The 16,949-nt window shown below is 50.3% G+C and overlaps 2 protein-coding genes across 2 annotated transcripts; one reads left to right on the forward strand and one right to left on the reverse strand.

Moving 5' to 3' along the window:
* Positions 1-8,848, reverse strand: gtb3 (glycosyltransferase family 4 protein; the record flags this gene model as incomplete). Its single annotated transcript, XM_057097227.1, has 3 exons — positions 1-8,538; positions 8,607-8,696; positions 8,783-8,848. 3 exons carry the CDS (start codon positions 8,846-8,848, stop codon positions 1-3), a joined length of 8,694 nt encoding a protein of 2,897 aa, XP_056965720.1.
* Positions 8,849-11,000: 2,152 nt separating this feature from the next.
* On the forward strand, positions 11,001-13,955 carry agd3 (putative extracellular serine-rich protein; the record flags this gene model as incomplete). Its single annotated transcript, XM_057097228.1, has 1 exon — positions 11,001-13,955. One exon carries the CDS (start codon positions 11,001-11,003, stop codon positions 13,953-13,955), a length of 2,955 nt encoding a protein of 984 aa, XP_056965721.1.
* Between the last annotated feature and the right edge of the window lie 2,994 nt (positions 13,956-16,949).

Below are 16,949 nucleotides of genomic sequence, written 5' to 3' on the forward strand. Positions count from 1 at the left end.
TCAGTGACTGAAATGTATACCAGAGCGTAAGAAGTCTTCTCTCACGATAGTGCTGACATCCGAATTGCGGTACTGGAGCAGATCCTCTCGGTTCAATCCACGCAACTGTTCTCTGCCAGCGGTCGAGATAGAGCGTGCGTTAGAATGAGGCCGACGCTGTCCAGCCAGTGAAGCTCGCAAATTTGGCGACCTCATTCCAGCCGGCGACATGTTACCCGGCGTACTAGTCTGCGACAGCATAGAACGCCGGGGCGCAAATACAGGCAGTCGAGCGAAAGACTCAGTATCCGTGGAGACATTGCTCAAGCTCAGGGCAGAAATATCGGAGACGGGACGGTTCCGATAACTTTGAAGAGGGTAGTTCGAGACCGAACTGTACAGAGTCGACATGCCCGAGATAGTCGAGGAGCGCCAGGAGTGCACCGCGTTTCGGGGGATGGTGATGACCTCTTCTTCGACGGTGGCGGTTTGCTCGACGGCTGTCGCGATGTCGGTGGGCTCCATGGCGTCGCCGGCTGCACGACTTGCCATCATTTTGGCGGACTTTCCGATCCAAAGCATTTGCTCGTGCTCGCGGAGATAGCGATCGCCGCTGAAGGACTTCTGGACGATATTGCGAGTCATCATGCCCAGTTTCCGGCGCTGTTCGCTCTTCGAGTACATGCGACGTGTGATGGCGGCTACTTCCTCGGCGGTAGGTGAGGATGTGAGGACTGGCAGAGGCTCGTTCTCACTGTCATCGCTGTATTGGCTCCACTCTCCGAGCATAGCTAGCATGGAGATTTGAGCCTTTGCAAGTGCTTGGGCATCATTGGGCGCGACGACTGCGCTGAAACGAGAGAAGTCATCAGGGTCGCTGAGAACGCGCAGTGAGGCACCCACGTCTGTGCAGACGACTGGAGCTCCTGTCAAGGCAGCTTCGCCCAAGGCAAGAGGAAGACCTTCAGACAGGGATGAGTTGAGGAAGAGCCAAGTGTTCTCGAGAACCTTCATTGGGTCAGCCGTGCCTCTCAAGGTGACGCGACCTCGGAGACCCTTGGAAGCAATGATTTCCTGACACTCGGTTGAATAAGTCGGAGCCTTGTCAATGGCACCGTAAATGTCGAGGTGATACTCATCGAACTTCCACTGGTTGATGATGATATCGGCAGCTAGTAGCGCAGTTTTAATATCCTTCGCATACCAAACATGAGAAAGCATGGTGACGGTCGGGCGTTCTGACTTGATCTCTTTCACCGGGGCGAACTTTTGCATGTCAGTGATGCCATTGACGACGGGGTCGATCTTGCGACGGAAGGTATTTCGATGCTCAATTGTACCCTGGCAAGTTCCAATCTCCACCTCCCAGCCGGGGTTGAAGAAATCAGCGCAAGGGAGAATGATGTCCGCGTGGTGCAAAGTCAGAACAGATGTGATGCGCATCAATCCAAGAAGGGCATTCCGAACGAACGGAGAAAGCTTGCACAAGGCAGATGAGAGACACAGATTTGTTTCTCTCCAGGCGATGGCGTGGTCCCAGACTTGAAGCGTGCAGTTACGCTTGATCTTGCAAACAACACCGTATGAAGCGCTGACACTGTGGTGAGAAGCCTGGAAGACACCAGGGATCTTGTCGGGGACTGGAATAGAGAAGATGAAGAGGTAGCGGTACCATAATTCCAGCGCAACGTCGAGAGACGAGAGAGTGGGAAGCTCAGTGTCCATCCACTCACGAGACGGAACTGCATTGGGCATGTCTGGCGTGAGCCAGAGATCACGCCAAGTTTGCTTCACAGTCTCGCTGTTCCATACTTGAGACCAGTGGCGCGATTCCTGGAAGTACGTGTTGAGGTTGACCAGAGCCCGAGTTGCACGGTGAATGTCAGCCTTGGACAGGTCAATAGCGCGAGCACCCTTCACCAATGCAGTGAGAATTGGAATGAAGTTCATCTTGATGTCAAACTCGCTAGCGGATGTGACGTTGTCTACCTCCGAATCCAGCTTGTTGTGGAAGAGACCGTGGGTGGGAGTGAGGAAGTCCAAGCCCCAAAGAGGGATAAGCTTCAAGGACTGAATGTTCTGCTCGGTCTGATGCTTGGGCACACCAAAGTCGTTTGCAGACTCGCAAATCATATGCCATTTGATAGTGCGAAGAGAATTGATCATGTCTCGTCGACAAGCAGAGACACCACCACCCTCGTTGGGCCAAGTACCATTGTCAGCGGCCATGACGTGTAGAGTCTCCTCAGTGTCGTTGGCAAAGTCCTTGGAGCGAGTTGTCACAACGGCATCACCTCCAGGGCCAAAGTTAATCAGATCACTGATTTTGACAGCCAGAGGTGTCCAGCTCGAAATGTTGTCATCGAGGTCCGTGCTAGCCATGATTGCATCTGCGCGAAGGTTGACATACTTCTTAGCATTTGTCAGGTTACCCCAGTCGCGGCTGCGCCAGTAAGGAGCAAGAACACTATCCTTGCGGAGCAGACGATCATCCATCCAGCGAACGACAATACCATCAAGATCAGTGCGATCCTTCCATGCCTTCCACATGAGTGAGCGAGCCCTGGATGTGGAGACAGCGAAACGCTTCTTGGTCAGACCAAAGAGACGAGTGAAGACATTGGACTGGAGACTCTTGCAGAAGAGGAAAGGATTGTCATGCAAGAAGCTGGTATATTTCGGCTTGGCCAGAACACCGAGATAATCGTGCTCAATCATGGGCGGGGTTTGAACCTTCATTCCATTGATGGTGGTGAAGATGGTCGGGTGGAACTTGTGATCATAAAGCCAGCGACTCTCATAGACATCGGCGTTTCCGAGTTGGACGAATGTCGCTTCCATGACCTTCGAGTGTGGAATGTATCGGTTGTGCTTTTCGGGATGACGAAGAGGAGGTGCACACCAGGCGACATTGGCAGTGATGTGAGACAGGGAGAATTCAGCGCGTAGGAGTTCGTCACCGAAACGGGGATTTTTGCGATAGTGGTACTTGAAGCTAATCAAGTTTCCATCTTTCATGTACGAACCCCTGTCAACGAGACCCTTGGGGTCATAAGCGATGCTCTGAAGATGATTCTGGCCCTGAACGCAGCGTCGGCCAAGGGGAGTGCGGCTGGTCGAAGATTTGCCCAGTTTGAATCCCTTCTTTCCTGGGGTGTGGTAGTCGTAATGGTACTCATTGATGAGTTTTCCACCCTGGAATTCTTGTCTGATAAGAAGAAGCATACCACTGGAATAGCTGCTGATGTATTTCAGGGCCTTTGCCTCTTTCGGCTCTGTCTTGTGCTCACCAACGTATTGGTAGAACTTGAAGCCTCCATCGGTCTCCTGGTGCCTGAAAGCTGTAAAGGTTCCATCCAAGCTTTGAATGAGGACTCTGCTCTTCTTGATGTGGACTGTCATAGATTTGGTCTCTTCCCACAGTTGCTTGACGTTTTTGCGGCCGTGGAACAAGAAGAAAGACAATCCCAGATCTTGACAGATCTTGGCATAGACCCAGACCGTGTTGAGCAGAAATACCGATGGTACACGCACGAATGTAGGTAGAGACTGACTGACATGATCAAACTCTCTCTGAAATTCGGGATCGGCGAGCAAGGCAACCACGATGAACTTGACAATGGAGCCAAGCGTGTGATAAGAATAACTGAATGGCGCGCGAAGGAATGAAATAGCCGCTGGCAGCTTCCTGGGGACATAGGGGATGTACTCGGTGGTCTCAGGATCCTTAGGCACAGCCGCCTCTCCAGTTCCATAGTGAGCGTAGTCGAGGATGCTGATCGCAGTGGCAGCTCCAAGATTGCATCGCGCAATATGAACATCAAGACTTTGCGAGTCAAATTGGCAGAGTCGCTTTCGCAGCCACTGGTGTTGGCCGATGGATAGATCGGCGTGAAGTCCCAGACAGCGATTCAGTAGAGCAGTTCGGACCTTGACAGTCAACTTATCCCAATGAAGGTCTGGCTCGAAGCCAAGGCAAAGCTGACGCAGAAGTTCCTTTTTTGCCCACCGCACGACGAGAGTAGTATTGGCTTCTTCTCTGAGTTGGCGAGCCATGGTGTGTGAGACACCACCGGACACAATTGCCTCAGAGAGCATGGCATAATCGTGAGGGACTCCGAGCATCATTTCTGCGACCGCGTGTACCATGGTCTCCGCGATGATCTGGCAATTGGCACTAATGTCCAGTCGCTCATCGTGTAGACCTCTCACACTGATAGCCAAATGAAGTATGCCCTGGTTATAGCATCCTAAGGCTCGAATGCTGGGGCCGAGAGAACCTTGAGGCACAAGCTCGATTTGTATTTCGTTCTTCTCCCAAAGACTCAAGGCTTGAGTGATAATGTCTTTGGAATTTGGGAAGGCTTCATCAACACGAATCTCCTCTCTGCGATTGACTAGGGCCTGCTTGATCTCAATTCCGGGGTGGGCACTGAGCAGAACTTGGAAACGGGAGTCAGCTGGAAGGAGGGATACTCTCTCGTAAAAGCTCTGGAGCTCCTGCTGGGACCATTCAGGATCGGACCACGGTGTGGTGAAAGCATGGTAGATCTTGCCCATCTCAACGAGTGAGTCGACTTTATTGGGCATTCCCATTTTCGCATTCCAGAGGGACAGAATGGCAACAATCCAAGTTGCACTTCCTAGACCAATGATTTGCGAATAATCACTCAAGGTATTGGGAAGACAGACTTTCAAAGCAATTCCAGCGGGCAATCCGATTAAAATTCCCGTGAGGAGTGGTTTCAATGCGTGGGGACCGGTAAAGATCTTGGTGTATTGGTACCAGATGAGACCAGTGTAGGCGAGCACGTATGCGAAGAACATAGTCACAGCATCTCTAGATGCCTGGAATGTCCAAAGCAAAGCGGTAGACAGAGCAAGACTCCACACATGCCAGAGGAGAAACTTGAAGAGAGTTCGCCAGTAGACCTTTCGTCGGAATTGGATATCCCCCTTTTGCAAGGGGCGAATATGTTTGGACTCGCTAATGACCTCTGGTGCTTTGCCGCCAATAGCTTCATGAAGCTCTTGGGCTTTGGTGTCGATGAGAACAGCGCCGATCAGATAATATGCCAAAGCAAATCCAGTAGCCATACGCTTCCACGAAGTATCAGCGGTAGCCTCAACGCTACTAGCCGTGAGGGTACCAGCCGTGAGGGTAGAAGTGTTAGTCCCGAGAAAACCGAGGGTTGGCTGATTTTTATCACCGCTCAGCATTTCTATCCACTTGTCGAGAAGAGCAATGACGAAGTAGAGAATACCACAGCCTATCTCCTTACTGGACTGGCGCCAGTGCACGAAGGCATTGTGTAGCTTGAGTCCTTTCTGCGAGTTACGCAGGACATCCAAAGCAACTTTGGTTTGAATATTCCATCCAGAACTGAATGGGATTGGACGGGAAACATCGGCATATCGGCAGTACCAGTCGAGAAGGAAGTTGGTGGATTCCCAATCGCGAGCAATCTCCTTGACGAGCTTGTCTGTAGTTGACCTTGAAAACAGTCCGCGGTTCTTCTCAGCCATCACATCTTCGAGAAGAGCCTCTCGGGCGAGTTTGAGTGCAGCTGGATCACTGATACTTCCGAAGACTTTCTCATCGTTGTTTCCGTGAACAGAGATGTACCACTTGCGAATTTCGGTATCATCCGTCCGTCGCAAAGATTGATACCAAGTCACCCACTTGGAGGTAGTTGATCGTAGGCAAAGTAGCAATACGCCGATGAAAACGTAGACTACAGCGAGATAGATCGCAGAGTCGTGCCCGGTGAAAGTGGTGATGATGGGGGACAAGAAAAGGATCGGAATGCAAAAAATGATGGCCTTGCGACCCGACAGGAATGTGGAACCGGGGTAACTGAAGCTTGCGAGAGAAGCAAATGTCGAGAAGTAGATGGTCAGCGCGACCAGATAAAGGTAGAAGATAATACCGGCACGAGGACTTTTGACGCTAGAGATGGCGACGAAACCGACCAAGCCACCAGCGATAGTGAATGCAATACCGGCAATGAGTCGGATCAAGACAAACATGTTGGAGGCAGCAAACGCCATAGAAATGAGGTAGTAGGGGCCACCACAAGCAATCATTGTACCAATGCCTCCCGAGAGGAGCAGAGAAATCATTAATGCCCAAGTCGCGCTATTTTGCTCTTCGACGGTCATGTAAGCAGAAAGATACAGACCACGTCCGATCAGAGTGAGCAGAACAATGTCGATCAAAGCGGGAATGGCAAAAACACTGAGGAAAGTAAAGCGCTGGTAGCTACGCATGGGCTTCGATTTGTCGTCAGGGTTTACATCAATCTGAGCTCCTGCGTAAGCAGTCGCAAGCTCTGTGGCGCCATTTGCCCAGTCCGGGGGTTGATTCTGCGGCAATGTGTAATGTTCTCTGAACCGATCAGATAAAAGTTTGCCAAAAACACTGGGAGCAACATCGAAATATGCTTCACAGCGAGATCCGAGCGCGAATGACTCCGCAAAGGCTGCCGATTGGTCGGGGTGAAGGTTGAAGAGCGGGTTGCGGTCTGTGACCTCTGCGTAGATCTCATCAAAGGCCCCCTTTCGCGCCGCACAGAACAGAGAAAGAGTCATCATGTCGATATAAGCATCAATGTTGCCATCCTGCGTGAGCTCACAGAGACCCTTGGTGATGCCTGCAAGCTCATCTTCTCGGTGGTACTTCAGAATTTGGGTGAAAAGTTCGTCGACCTGGTTGAAAAGGCGAAGGGAACTGGCAACCGATGGATGCGGGCACTCCTGTTCTTTGTACCAATCAATGCGGGATTGGATCAGCTCCTCAGCAGAGACAGATCCATCGAGGTAACCCACAGTGTTGAGTTCTTTCAACAGGGCGAATGAGGGGGTATCGAGGAGTTGCTTGCGAATGTATGAGCAAATAGTCTCTGAGAGAGTAGTTTGCGAATCTGTCAGGGACAAATGTTGCAGGAGCAGCAATCGCTCTTCCGGGCTGAGGACATCGATATCCTGGGTCATGCGTCGAGGGAGATCAGTTTCTGGCACCAAATCCTGCGACCAGCTTGCCATCGCGACTTCAGTTTCAAAGCAGACATGTCGCGAAAACCCTTTTGCAGAGAGAAATGTGTGCAAGATAGTTCCGGCTAAGCCAGGGGCATTCTTCGAAACAAAAATTTCGGTCTTATCGTTGTCACCGTCAAGTTGATAAACAGACCAGAATCGAACATCGGATGATTTTCTCAACCCAGAGTCCAATGCAAGGTAGACATTGAGAGATTCATTCGATGCCTTGTCAGCCAGCTCCTTGATAGTTGCAATAAGGTGCTCATCTTTATTTGAAGTTTCAAGTGACGCTTGAAAGTTACGAAGAAGCAGACCGATGTTTTGGACCTTGGATGCTGGAACTGGATGAAGAAGGCTGAGGCCCTTGAGGCGTTGTTGCGACTGAAGGATTTCAGCGAAGGCCATTGTCGTTGATTCTGATCCAAGAGGGAAACAGCCCAACGCTGTGTATTCTTGGCCAGACATGGAGATGGAAAGTGGGCTTCCCTGTGATTTCACCTGAGCCACCCACTCTGGAGGATCGCGAAGTTGGGCGCCTGGGCTCTCTGGCGAGATAGCTTCCGTCTCCTGAGAAGCAAGAAGTCCGTCAACCTCCGAGAAATGCTCACGAATGGTATCCCATCCAGTCTGGGTGTCAGCAAATGGAGAAATGTGAAGGTTCGAGCGCCATGTATCATGGGTTTTCATGATATCGGCATCTTTTAACCATCCGAATGCAGGGAGAGGCTCGACTGTAGGCACATTCAATTCAGCATCCTGTAAAGCAGCCTCGGTGCCAATCCAGCAAACGGCACTGTAGAAACTACACCACTGAATCGAGCGTCGAATAATGGCATTCGAGGGAATGGCATCGTTGTCGAGGGTTTCCCATGCAAGAACAACGAAATCTCGCATACAAGATTCGGAGACAAATGACTTGATTGTGGATTGCAGTTTTGCCATTTGGAAATAGTCTCGCTTTTCACCAGAGGGCAAAATGCTGATGTTTCGAACCACAAGGCCGGAAATGGCGTTGTTCTGAAGAGACTTTCGGCTCGTCAAGAAATTGGGTGATTGTGTCTCTAGGTATACTTCCAACCCGAGACCCTTGATGACCTCGAATAATTTCCCCTGGACAGATGGAGAGAATCTATCTTCCCAATTGGCGAACAGGATTCCAGAATATGCCGTGTCGTTGAAGTTGTTCGCCAAAACCTCTTCAATTCTGTCAATGGCCAGAAGAGCTGATTCCTTTGGCGAGACAACTTGCGAAAAATCGATTCGACCGAGCACCCGGCTTTGACCATGTTGAGTGATGGCCTGTGTAGTTCCATTTTGGAACGGGTCGACAATTAAGAGGTCCCATTGTTGCAACAGCCGGTTTTGTGATTCCGTAGGAGTTTTATTGAAGGCGCCGAGGTAAACCCCGAAGGAGGACGGTTTCTGCTTGTTTGGGGGCGCAGTGAGCTGAAGACTCCTGTTGGCAAGCTTTTCGAGGCGCTGAGAAACATTTGAAGGGATTTTGTCTGGAACCGATCTCGACTAGGAAAATTGATCGATATGAGTAATTGTATGCAGGATGCACCTTCTCCCATGTGTGAGCTGCTTACCTTGTAAGATTTAATTGCTTTTGAAACCAAAGACCATATGATATGCGCGGATCCGATGGCAATGCAGGCCAACAAAACTCCGATCATCAACTATTATTAAAATGTCAGCGTTTCACTTGCTCTTAATCATGCACCAGAATCGATGGTCGATTGTAAAGTAGACCAGAGAAACGTACAAACTGCCACCAGTGATCCTTCATCTGGCTCCACCCCAATGGGGTGACCGAGAGAATCTTCGCCATAGCAAATTGTTGGTGATTCTCTTCGATGTAATTTGGGGCTCCTTAGACACTTAAAGTGCAAACGAGAAACGAATGGATTTGAAACGATATGGAGTGAAACCCTTTCTGTGTCAGATGAGTTGCCACTTCTGAAAATAAGCGCTATTGCATTTTGAAGCTTGCTGTGGGAAGAGCAAATGTCGAAAACGAGTGTCAAAGAGAACAAGATTTGGACGGCAAACCGGAAGTTCAAGCAGATAATATGAGTAACGAGAGAATATGCGCAAAGGCAAAAATGTCAACGAAGCAAGCGAGGTTACAACTTTGCTGCGGTCACGGATAAGTCCGACTCAAAAGCTACTGTAGCTTGCCTCCTTTAGCGCGAAAGACAACAAAAAGATGCTCGTATCAGCCGCTCGCTTTTTCTTGACTCTTTGGGCTCTCTGTCGAGAATGACGGTCCGTGTGTACCTTGATTCGATTGCAAGACAAGGACACTTTTGAGCCCAAAGGACAAAAATAGCCACCAAAGTTTTCTCTTTGCCCAGGAAAGCCACCGGGATATGCAGCAGGGATTGGCGAGACACGCGATGGACTTGACCCGTGCTGCAACTAGTATGTACTCAGTGCCATGTGTGAGCCAAAGCCCCGCTCCCCATGCGATCCATAATTGTGGTATCATTTTGACGGGGGCTGCTTGCAAGGTCTTCTTCAACTGCAGATGAAACTTGGATGTAGCGACCCCCAATTGTTCTCTATCCAATCTCGAGATATATGTGTGGACATCTCCTCTATCAACCCGATGCTAACTTGAACAGGTCAATATGATTGAGATACTTTGAATCCTCCCACCCTCCGTGCCTTTCTCCGTCTTGGAACCCCAATTGATACATGGTGTGGGCTCCAAACACGGGCCAAGAACCTCCACGACCAAGTCTGTGTTGGCTAGGCTAGGCCGATCCACTCAGCTGATGGATCAAAAAAATCTCGGCCGGCGTGTCTGCTTTCTGTGAATCATCATCTTTTTTTCCTGATATTTTTTGGAATTTTTTTTTTCGAATTTACACGGTAACATTAGCGCCGGTGCTAACGTACTAATGGAGCCATGGGAAACAGTCTAAGTTGAGATGTTGAGGGGGGGCCTTATCCTGATGAGAATTAGCCGGGCGGTACCAAAACTTCGTAATTATTACTTACGAAACGCATTGCCGGTATTGAAATTATGACCGCGTAGAATTTGCAAATCAATATTACTAGTATCATCTCCACTTAATACCGTCACATATTATTGGCATATTTACTTTCCAGGGACCAGGGACCATTCAACGCCCCCATGCACTCCTCGGCGCCAAGGTCTGGACCTGTGTCTTTCCCCTGGTTGATGTATCTGCAACCCCCGCGCAGCGCCACCTGGGCCTATGTCTTTCGATGAGCCCCAAAAGTGGGTAATCTCATCGGGACGCTAGACTTGGAGCATAGACTCGGTACTATGCATTTGGCCACGCCAAACACCGAACAGTTGTTGAGTTCTTCGGTGCTTTTTGCCCGATAAAAAATAGCGTCTTTGTTGTCTCAGTTCGCTAACCTGATTGACCTTCTTTTTTCTCCTTGTATTTTTTTTTTCTGTCTCATTTTCGCTTATGATATTCCTTTGATGTACTAGTCAAGATGCATCCAGGGCTGAAAGCATCACAGACCTGCAGAGGATATCCACCGAACAGAATTTTCTCGTTTGTATCCGCAAACAAGCCAATAAGAACACCGAAAAGATCCGCTAGAATAGATCAATGGCCCTCTGAAATCGATCTGTTCCGAATCAACCGATCACTAGGCTCACGGTCCCCAGGAAATATTTTCATCAATCCTATCAATCTTACTCCATGAAGGCACGCCACAATGCCTCGATGGAGAGGCCGAGAAAGATGACTGCATCGTGGAAATTGTCCTTCGTAAAAAGCTTTCTTCATAGACAGTAAAGGCGATAGGCCTCGGAGACTTCAGCGTACTCCACACCCACTACATAAAAGGGTCAACAACCATGCCCTTCTAGGAGTTGATATGCAAGCCTCGTGTATTCGTTCTGCACTCGACCCTGTCACTCGTTAGTTATTGCATGGTGCTGGTGCGTTAGTTCCTATTTTTCTCGCACTTTTTTACCCCTGGTCGATATCACGATGGTCCACGTTCCAACCTGGGCTCTGAAGGTTGGGTGTTTCTACGGCCTTATAACCTGCAACACTCGCCCTGGTGTGTGGCCAAAGAACAAGCCTGTCGTTATTGCCTGGGAGCGTCCTCATACTACTCATCCCAATCCCCCGAGTCATCACACTACTACCACTGCTGTCGTTGACTCTACCACTACACTTCCTGTGGTTACTACCACTATCCAATCGTTGACTTCGTCTTTGACCTCATCATTGTCTCCTTCTTTGTCTATTTCTGTCACCACGACAAGTGGTATTGTTTCCTCTGTTGAGACTGTTTCATCTACTAGTACCGCCCCACAGTCGACCTTTGTGACTTCGGTTTCTTCGTCGGACGATCCAGGTTCATCGAGCTCGGTTCCCTCTTCGTCTTCATCCAGCTGCCCCGACTGCTCTGTTTCAGTCCCGTCCCAGTCGTTGACTTCCTCTTCGGCAATTGTTTCTTCCCCAAGCTCTTCTGCTGTTCATTCTTCCTCCTCGCTTGCTACTGGCACTTCCTCTCCTGTCTCAAATCCCGTTAGCTCCGGTGTTTCGTCATCGAACGTTGGCTCTAGCACTCAGCCTATTTCCCCAACTTCGACTCCTGTTAGTAGCACAGCTGCTTCCACTGGTGTGACTTCATCGCCTTTGAGCTCTTCTGCTGCCAGTTCTTCGCCCGCTAGCTCGTCCCCGCTATCAAGCCCGGCTACCAGCTCACCTTCTGGAACTCCTACTAGTGCAGTTTCTTCATCCGCAGCATCATCCTCTGCGTCATCTTCCGCTGTTTCCAGCACAGTACCCTCTAGCTCTGCTTCAAGCTCAGCTACCAGCAAGCCTATTTCGAGCTCAACTGCCTCATCTTCGCCAGTTGTATCCAGTCCTTCTGTCACCACCAGCATGTCTTCGACTGGTATTTCTATCTCGGCTACGGCTACTGCCACGGCGATCACCAACGCCAATGTTGCTGCCAACATTCTTGTGATTGCCCGTGACTCTGCCTCCGCTGGCGTTGCTTCTTCTGGTCTCAATTCCTATGGTATTCCTTTCACCACCCTCATTGTTCCCCAGACTGGTGTTTCTCTGCCTGCTCTAAACTCCAGCTCCGGTGGAAACTTCGGCGGTATCGTCGTTGCTTCCGAGGTCAGCTACGACTACGGCGCTACTGGTTTCCAGAGCGCCCTGACCACCGACCAGTGGAACCAGCTGTATGCCTACCAGCTCGCGTACAGTGTTCGTATGGTCCAATATGATGTTTACCCCGGCCCCAACTATGGTGCCAGTGCTGTGGGAGGTGGATGCTGTGACACCGGAGTCGAGCAGGACATCTCTTTCACTGATATTAGCGATTTCCCCACCTCTGGTCTGCGTACTGGAGCTGGCGTCAGCACTGCGGGTCTCTGGCATTACCCGGCTACCATCAGCAACACTACTTCCACCAAGCAAATTGCTAAGTTTGCTGCCAACTCTGTCACCGCAAGTGACTCTGTTGCTGCTGTCATCAACAACTTTGATGGTCGTGAGCAGCTGGCGTACTTCATTGGATTTGACACCACCTGGAGTGCTACTTCCAACTATCTGCAGCATGCCTGGATTACCTGGATCACCCGTGGACTGTACGCCGGATATCGTCGTGTCAACCTGAACACTCAGATCGACGACATGTTCCTCGAGACCGATATTTACTACCCCAGTGGTAACACCTTCCGTATCACCACTGAAGACATGGATGGTGTCCGTGACTGGATCCCCACTATTCTTGCGAAGATGAACGCTGGAAGTATCTACTTCCCCGAGGTCGGCCACAACGGCAATGGTAACATTGAGAATTCTTCAAGCACAGACTCTGGAGCGAGCAAGTGTAACGATGGTGCTATTGAATACGATTCCCCTCCGGACACTGCCCTCGAGTTCCAGAAGCCCCTGGGCTCCGGTACCAACTTGTGGCCCGCAACGCCCACTGCTTATGACTGGACCACTACCTGCAATAAGCTGGACCCCCTTCTGAACTGGTGGACCACCACTGCCAACCTGAACAGCTTTGGATCTATCTCTCACACTTTCACTCACGAGGAGCAGAACAACGCCACTTACTTCGATGTGAACAACGAGATTAGCTTCAACCAAGCCTGGCTCAAGGCTACTGGTATCGACCAGGGCATCCACTTCACTGCCAACGGTATCATTCCTCCTGCCATCACTGGTCTCCACAACGGAGATGCTCTGAGAGCTTGGTGGGACAACGGTATCACGAACTGTGTTGGTGACAACACCCGCCCTGCCCTCCTGAACACCGCGAACTCGATGTGGCCCTACTTCACTGTGACTTCTACCGATGGTTTCGACGGCATGCAGGTCAACCCTCGCTGGGCTACTCGCATCTATTACAACTGCGATACTCCAGCCTGCACCCTGCAGGAGTGGATCGATACCTCCGCCGGTAGCGGAACGTTCGATGACCTGCTCGCAACTGAGAAGGCCGATACCATGCGCCATCTGTTCGGTCTTCACCACGACGGTTACATGTTCCACCAGGCCAATCTCCGCAACACCGGAGTTTCTCCCATCACCATCAACGGTGTCTCTGGACAGTACTCTATCTTCCAGGCTTGGGTTGAGACTCAAGTTGCTGAGTTCGTTCGCCTCGTCACCTGGCCCCTGATCACTCTCAAGCACGCGGACATGTCCGCCTCCTTCCTGGCCCGCTTCAACCGTGACAAGTGTGGTTACTCGCTGAAGTACACCATCAGCAACAAGAAGATCACTGGCGTCACCGTCTCTGCTACTGACAGCAGCTGCAGCAGCCCCATCCCCGTGACCTTCCCCAGTGCTCCCAGCGACACCAAGGGCTTCACCGTTGAGCAGGTCGGCAGTGACCCTACCACTGTCTGGGTCCAGCTTTCCGGCTCCCCTGTCTCGTTCACTCTGAGCACCCCTATTTCCCTGTAAATAGTCACCGACAACGCCTTGGCCTGTCAAAAACACCAGAATATCTCCTTTGGTCCTTTTTAATATGTGCTTCTTTTATCTGACTTTATTTTGTTATGCACTTGGTCTAGAGAAATATCAATAATGGATCCTAATTGGAACGGATGAGATGATTATTCTGCATGTTGTGAAACGAAATCTTGCTTTTTCTGTTTGATATATTGTGATACATAGTATAATTTCATACTTCATCGCGCTTGACATCATACTGGTACGGAGTACTTTTCCCGATAATACTAAGCCCCAAAGGTAGTAATTGAAATAAACATGTTCCTGAATATATGAATACGAAGGACGGAGTACATGAGATACATCACATTTCCGCATTCCAACAGCGTCAAGCCCAATTTTCAAAGAGCGGTCAAGTCATATGACGAAGCTGGCTCTACAGATGCAGGGACCAACCGAACTTGTTGTAAAAGGTAACACAGCGCGGCGACCTGAACCTTCGTGTTGTTCTTTCACGACTTCCAAAAGATGACCCAAGCTTTACAAAGGCGTCAGCCCCGTTCCAAAAGGGAACAGAAAAGATCACTTAAAGTGTCAGACACGGCATCTTTGAGCACATTGTCATCCCGAATTACGAGTGCTTATCCCCCGCTTATGGCGCCGCTGTCATACGCAGGTCCAGCGCATCGAGCAGGCCACTCGGCAAATATAGAAGTTTCCGAAATATGCTCCTGAAGCCCTCTCCCCAGCCCGATTACACAGCATTCCCCGGGAACGCAGGGACCAAAATCCGGGGCAAGCAAGCCATGGAGTACATACGTACATCCATGGTTTGACAGGGAATACGGGGGGCAGTTGTGTTACCACATACGCAATACATATGGAAGTCGGCAACCTTGGAATGAAAACAAAACCCATTGTCCCGAGCCGTGCGAGGAACGACCGCTGTTCGCCAAATAGCAAGATACCCGGCATAGTTTGAATTAATCTATTCCGCGCGGCGTCGATTTTTTCTTCGCCTCGCCTTTCTCGGCTCCATCCCGTGCCAAGATAATTGGCTCAAAGCGACTATTCGGTGGCCAACGAAGTCGCTATATCGATGCGAGACTAGTGTCGCGACGGCTGGGCTTTAGTAAGCCCTAATAGCCCTGAGGAGGGGCCAAGAGCCCCAAACCTGCAGAGTCGAGAGTAGAGTGAGGGGCGGGAAAAAGATTAGTCCACGCGGCCTGCTCTCAGCCTTCAACACCCAACAAGGAGATACGGTGCGCGGGGAAGTTTCGAATTGAGGCGTAGGGAAGGGTTAGCGGGTCTTGGCATGGCGTGTGTATTTTCAAATTTCCCGAAGGCGGCCGAAGATTCACTAGTATGCATGTCCATACGACGAGATGTCGACGGAACGTTATGAACTTAGACATCTTGCGGGTGTGGCGTCCGCGGGATTACGGAAGGGAGAATCAGGCGATTGGGTTATCTAGGTGGCGGATCCTAATGGAGCTAGAAAGCTATGCTGTCTGCTTTACTAGCTTTGATTTGATCTCGTATTTTGTTGTTTCAATTGCAGCCGGGACTCCACCCGTCCATCATCCCCTTCCTCCCCTTCCTCCCCACCGTGGGGGCCATGGATGGAGTATGTGGAGAAAATATTGAAAGTACGAGGCAAATCCAAGCGACCAAGTGCTCGCAATTGAAGGTACTGTAGGTCCCTGAGTTGATTACGGAATTACCCGTACCTGATCACAAATTGGACTCTCTTTTGGGTCCTTGAAATCAGGGAATTTTGTGTGCTAATGCAGAAGCGAATGTTTGCTAGCATCAGATGACGGGGGAAATCCTTGCTCGGAACTCAGTGCCGGCAAGTTAAGAGCTAATAGGACGATCAATTTCTGCTCAGGTCTTAGATTCAGGCCGATCATTCCCGGGTGATGGGAAATAGCTGGATCAGTAATCGAACCATGCCGAGGGGACGTGGTCTGGTTAGGGCTGGGGTGGGATTAGGAATATGATACATACCCGGCTAATACAATACGGCTTGCTAAATTACACACTAGTTTTCCGAAACTCCATGTACGGTACGCGGTACTGTATTTTTGTATTTGCAAATGTGGCACTTTACCCGGCGGGTGCTTGCCAAGGACTAAAGAAACTAGAGAAACTAAAGAAACTAAATCCGAAATGGCTCCATCGATCGAGAGAATCCACCGATGGCTTGCTTCATGGCGCTTGACAGCGCATGCATCGGTGATGGGAACAGCGATTGGGTGTGTTTTGGATGGTCCAAGGAGGCTAAAGACTGACATCTTCACCCCCCCCCCTTCATCACCACACCACATCACATACGATCTGTCACAGGGCGATACGCTCAAATTAACGGGCGCTCGGGAGGTACCGTTGTGTTCCTGAATGGGCTGGCTGAGCAGGCCAACGCCCTGTGATGGCCATTGCTTTAATTTCAACCTCGTTTGTGTGTACGCAGTAATTATACAGAGAAAAAGAATCCGAAGAAAACGAAATAAATCATCATTCGGTCTCGGTCTGGAAACTGAGGAGGCGCTGCATCTTCCCTCGACCTCTAGCGCTGTCTAGTTCCTTGGCGAGGGCTTTGTCTAATTTAGTTCTAGTTTCAGTATTTTGGGATCCGAACAGCATTAGCTCGGCAGATGGCGGAAGGGGGAAAAAAAGATACTCTCGCGCTAGAAGTGGCTGGGCCTGGGGATTTTTGAATGTGCTCGCCTATGGACCACGGAAAGCTAACTTGATTGAGAGATGTTATTGAGGGCCTGAATCCAGACCCAACTCTGATCGAGGATCGCGGTAGATCAACATTGGTTCCACCACCTTATTTCGAACCCATGTGGTCCTTGGGTCTGCTCCACTGTCAGCACTTGCTGCACTTTTTTGCTCGGCCCCAATCCAAAACTGTGGCGCGGTCACACCTTTCGACTTTGCCTTGCGCTTTCGCGGGATTTCTCGCTTTGTCCAGTCCAGGCTACCGTCTTTGGTCTCTCT

Source organism: Penicillium manginii (assembly GCF_028828005.1).
Source record: "Penicillium manginii strain IBT 31320 chromosome Unknown utg000001l:1.0-3466041.0:1.0-3467806.0, whole genome shotgun sequence".
NCBI classification, from domain to species: domain Eukaryota; kingdom Fungi; phylum Ascomycota; class Eurotiomycetes; order Eurotiales; family Aspergillaceae; genus Penicillium; species Penicillium manginii.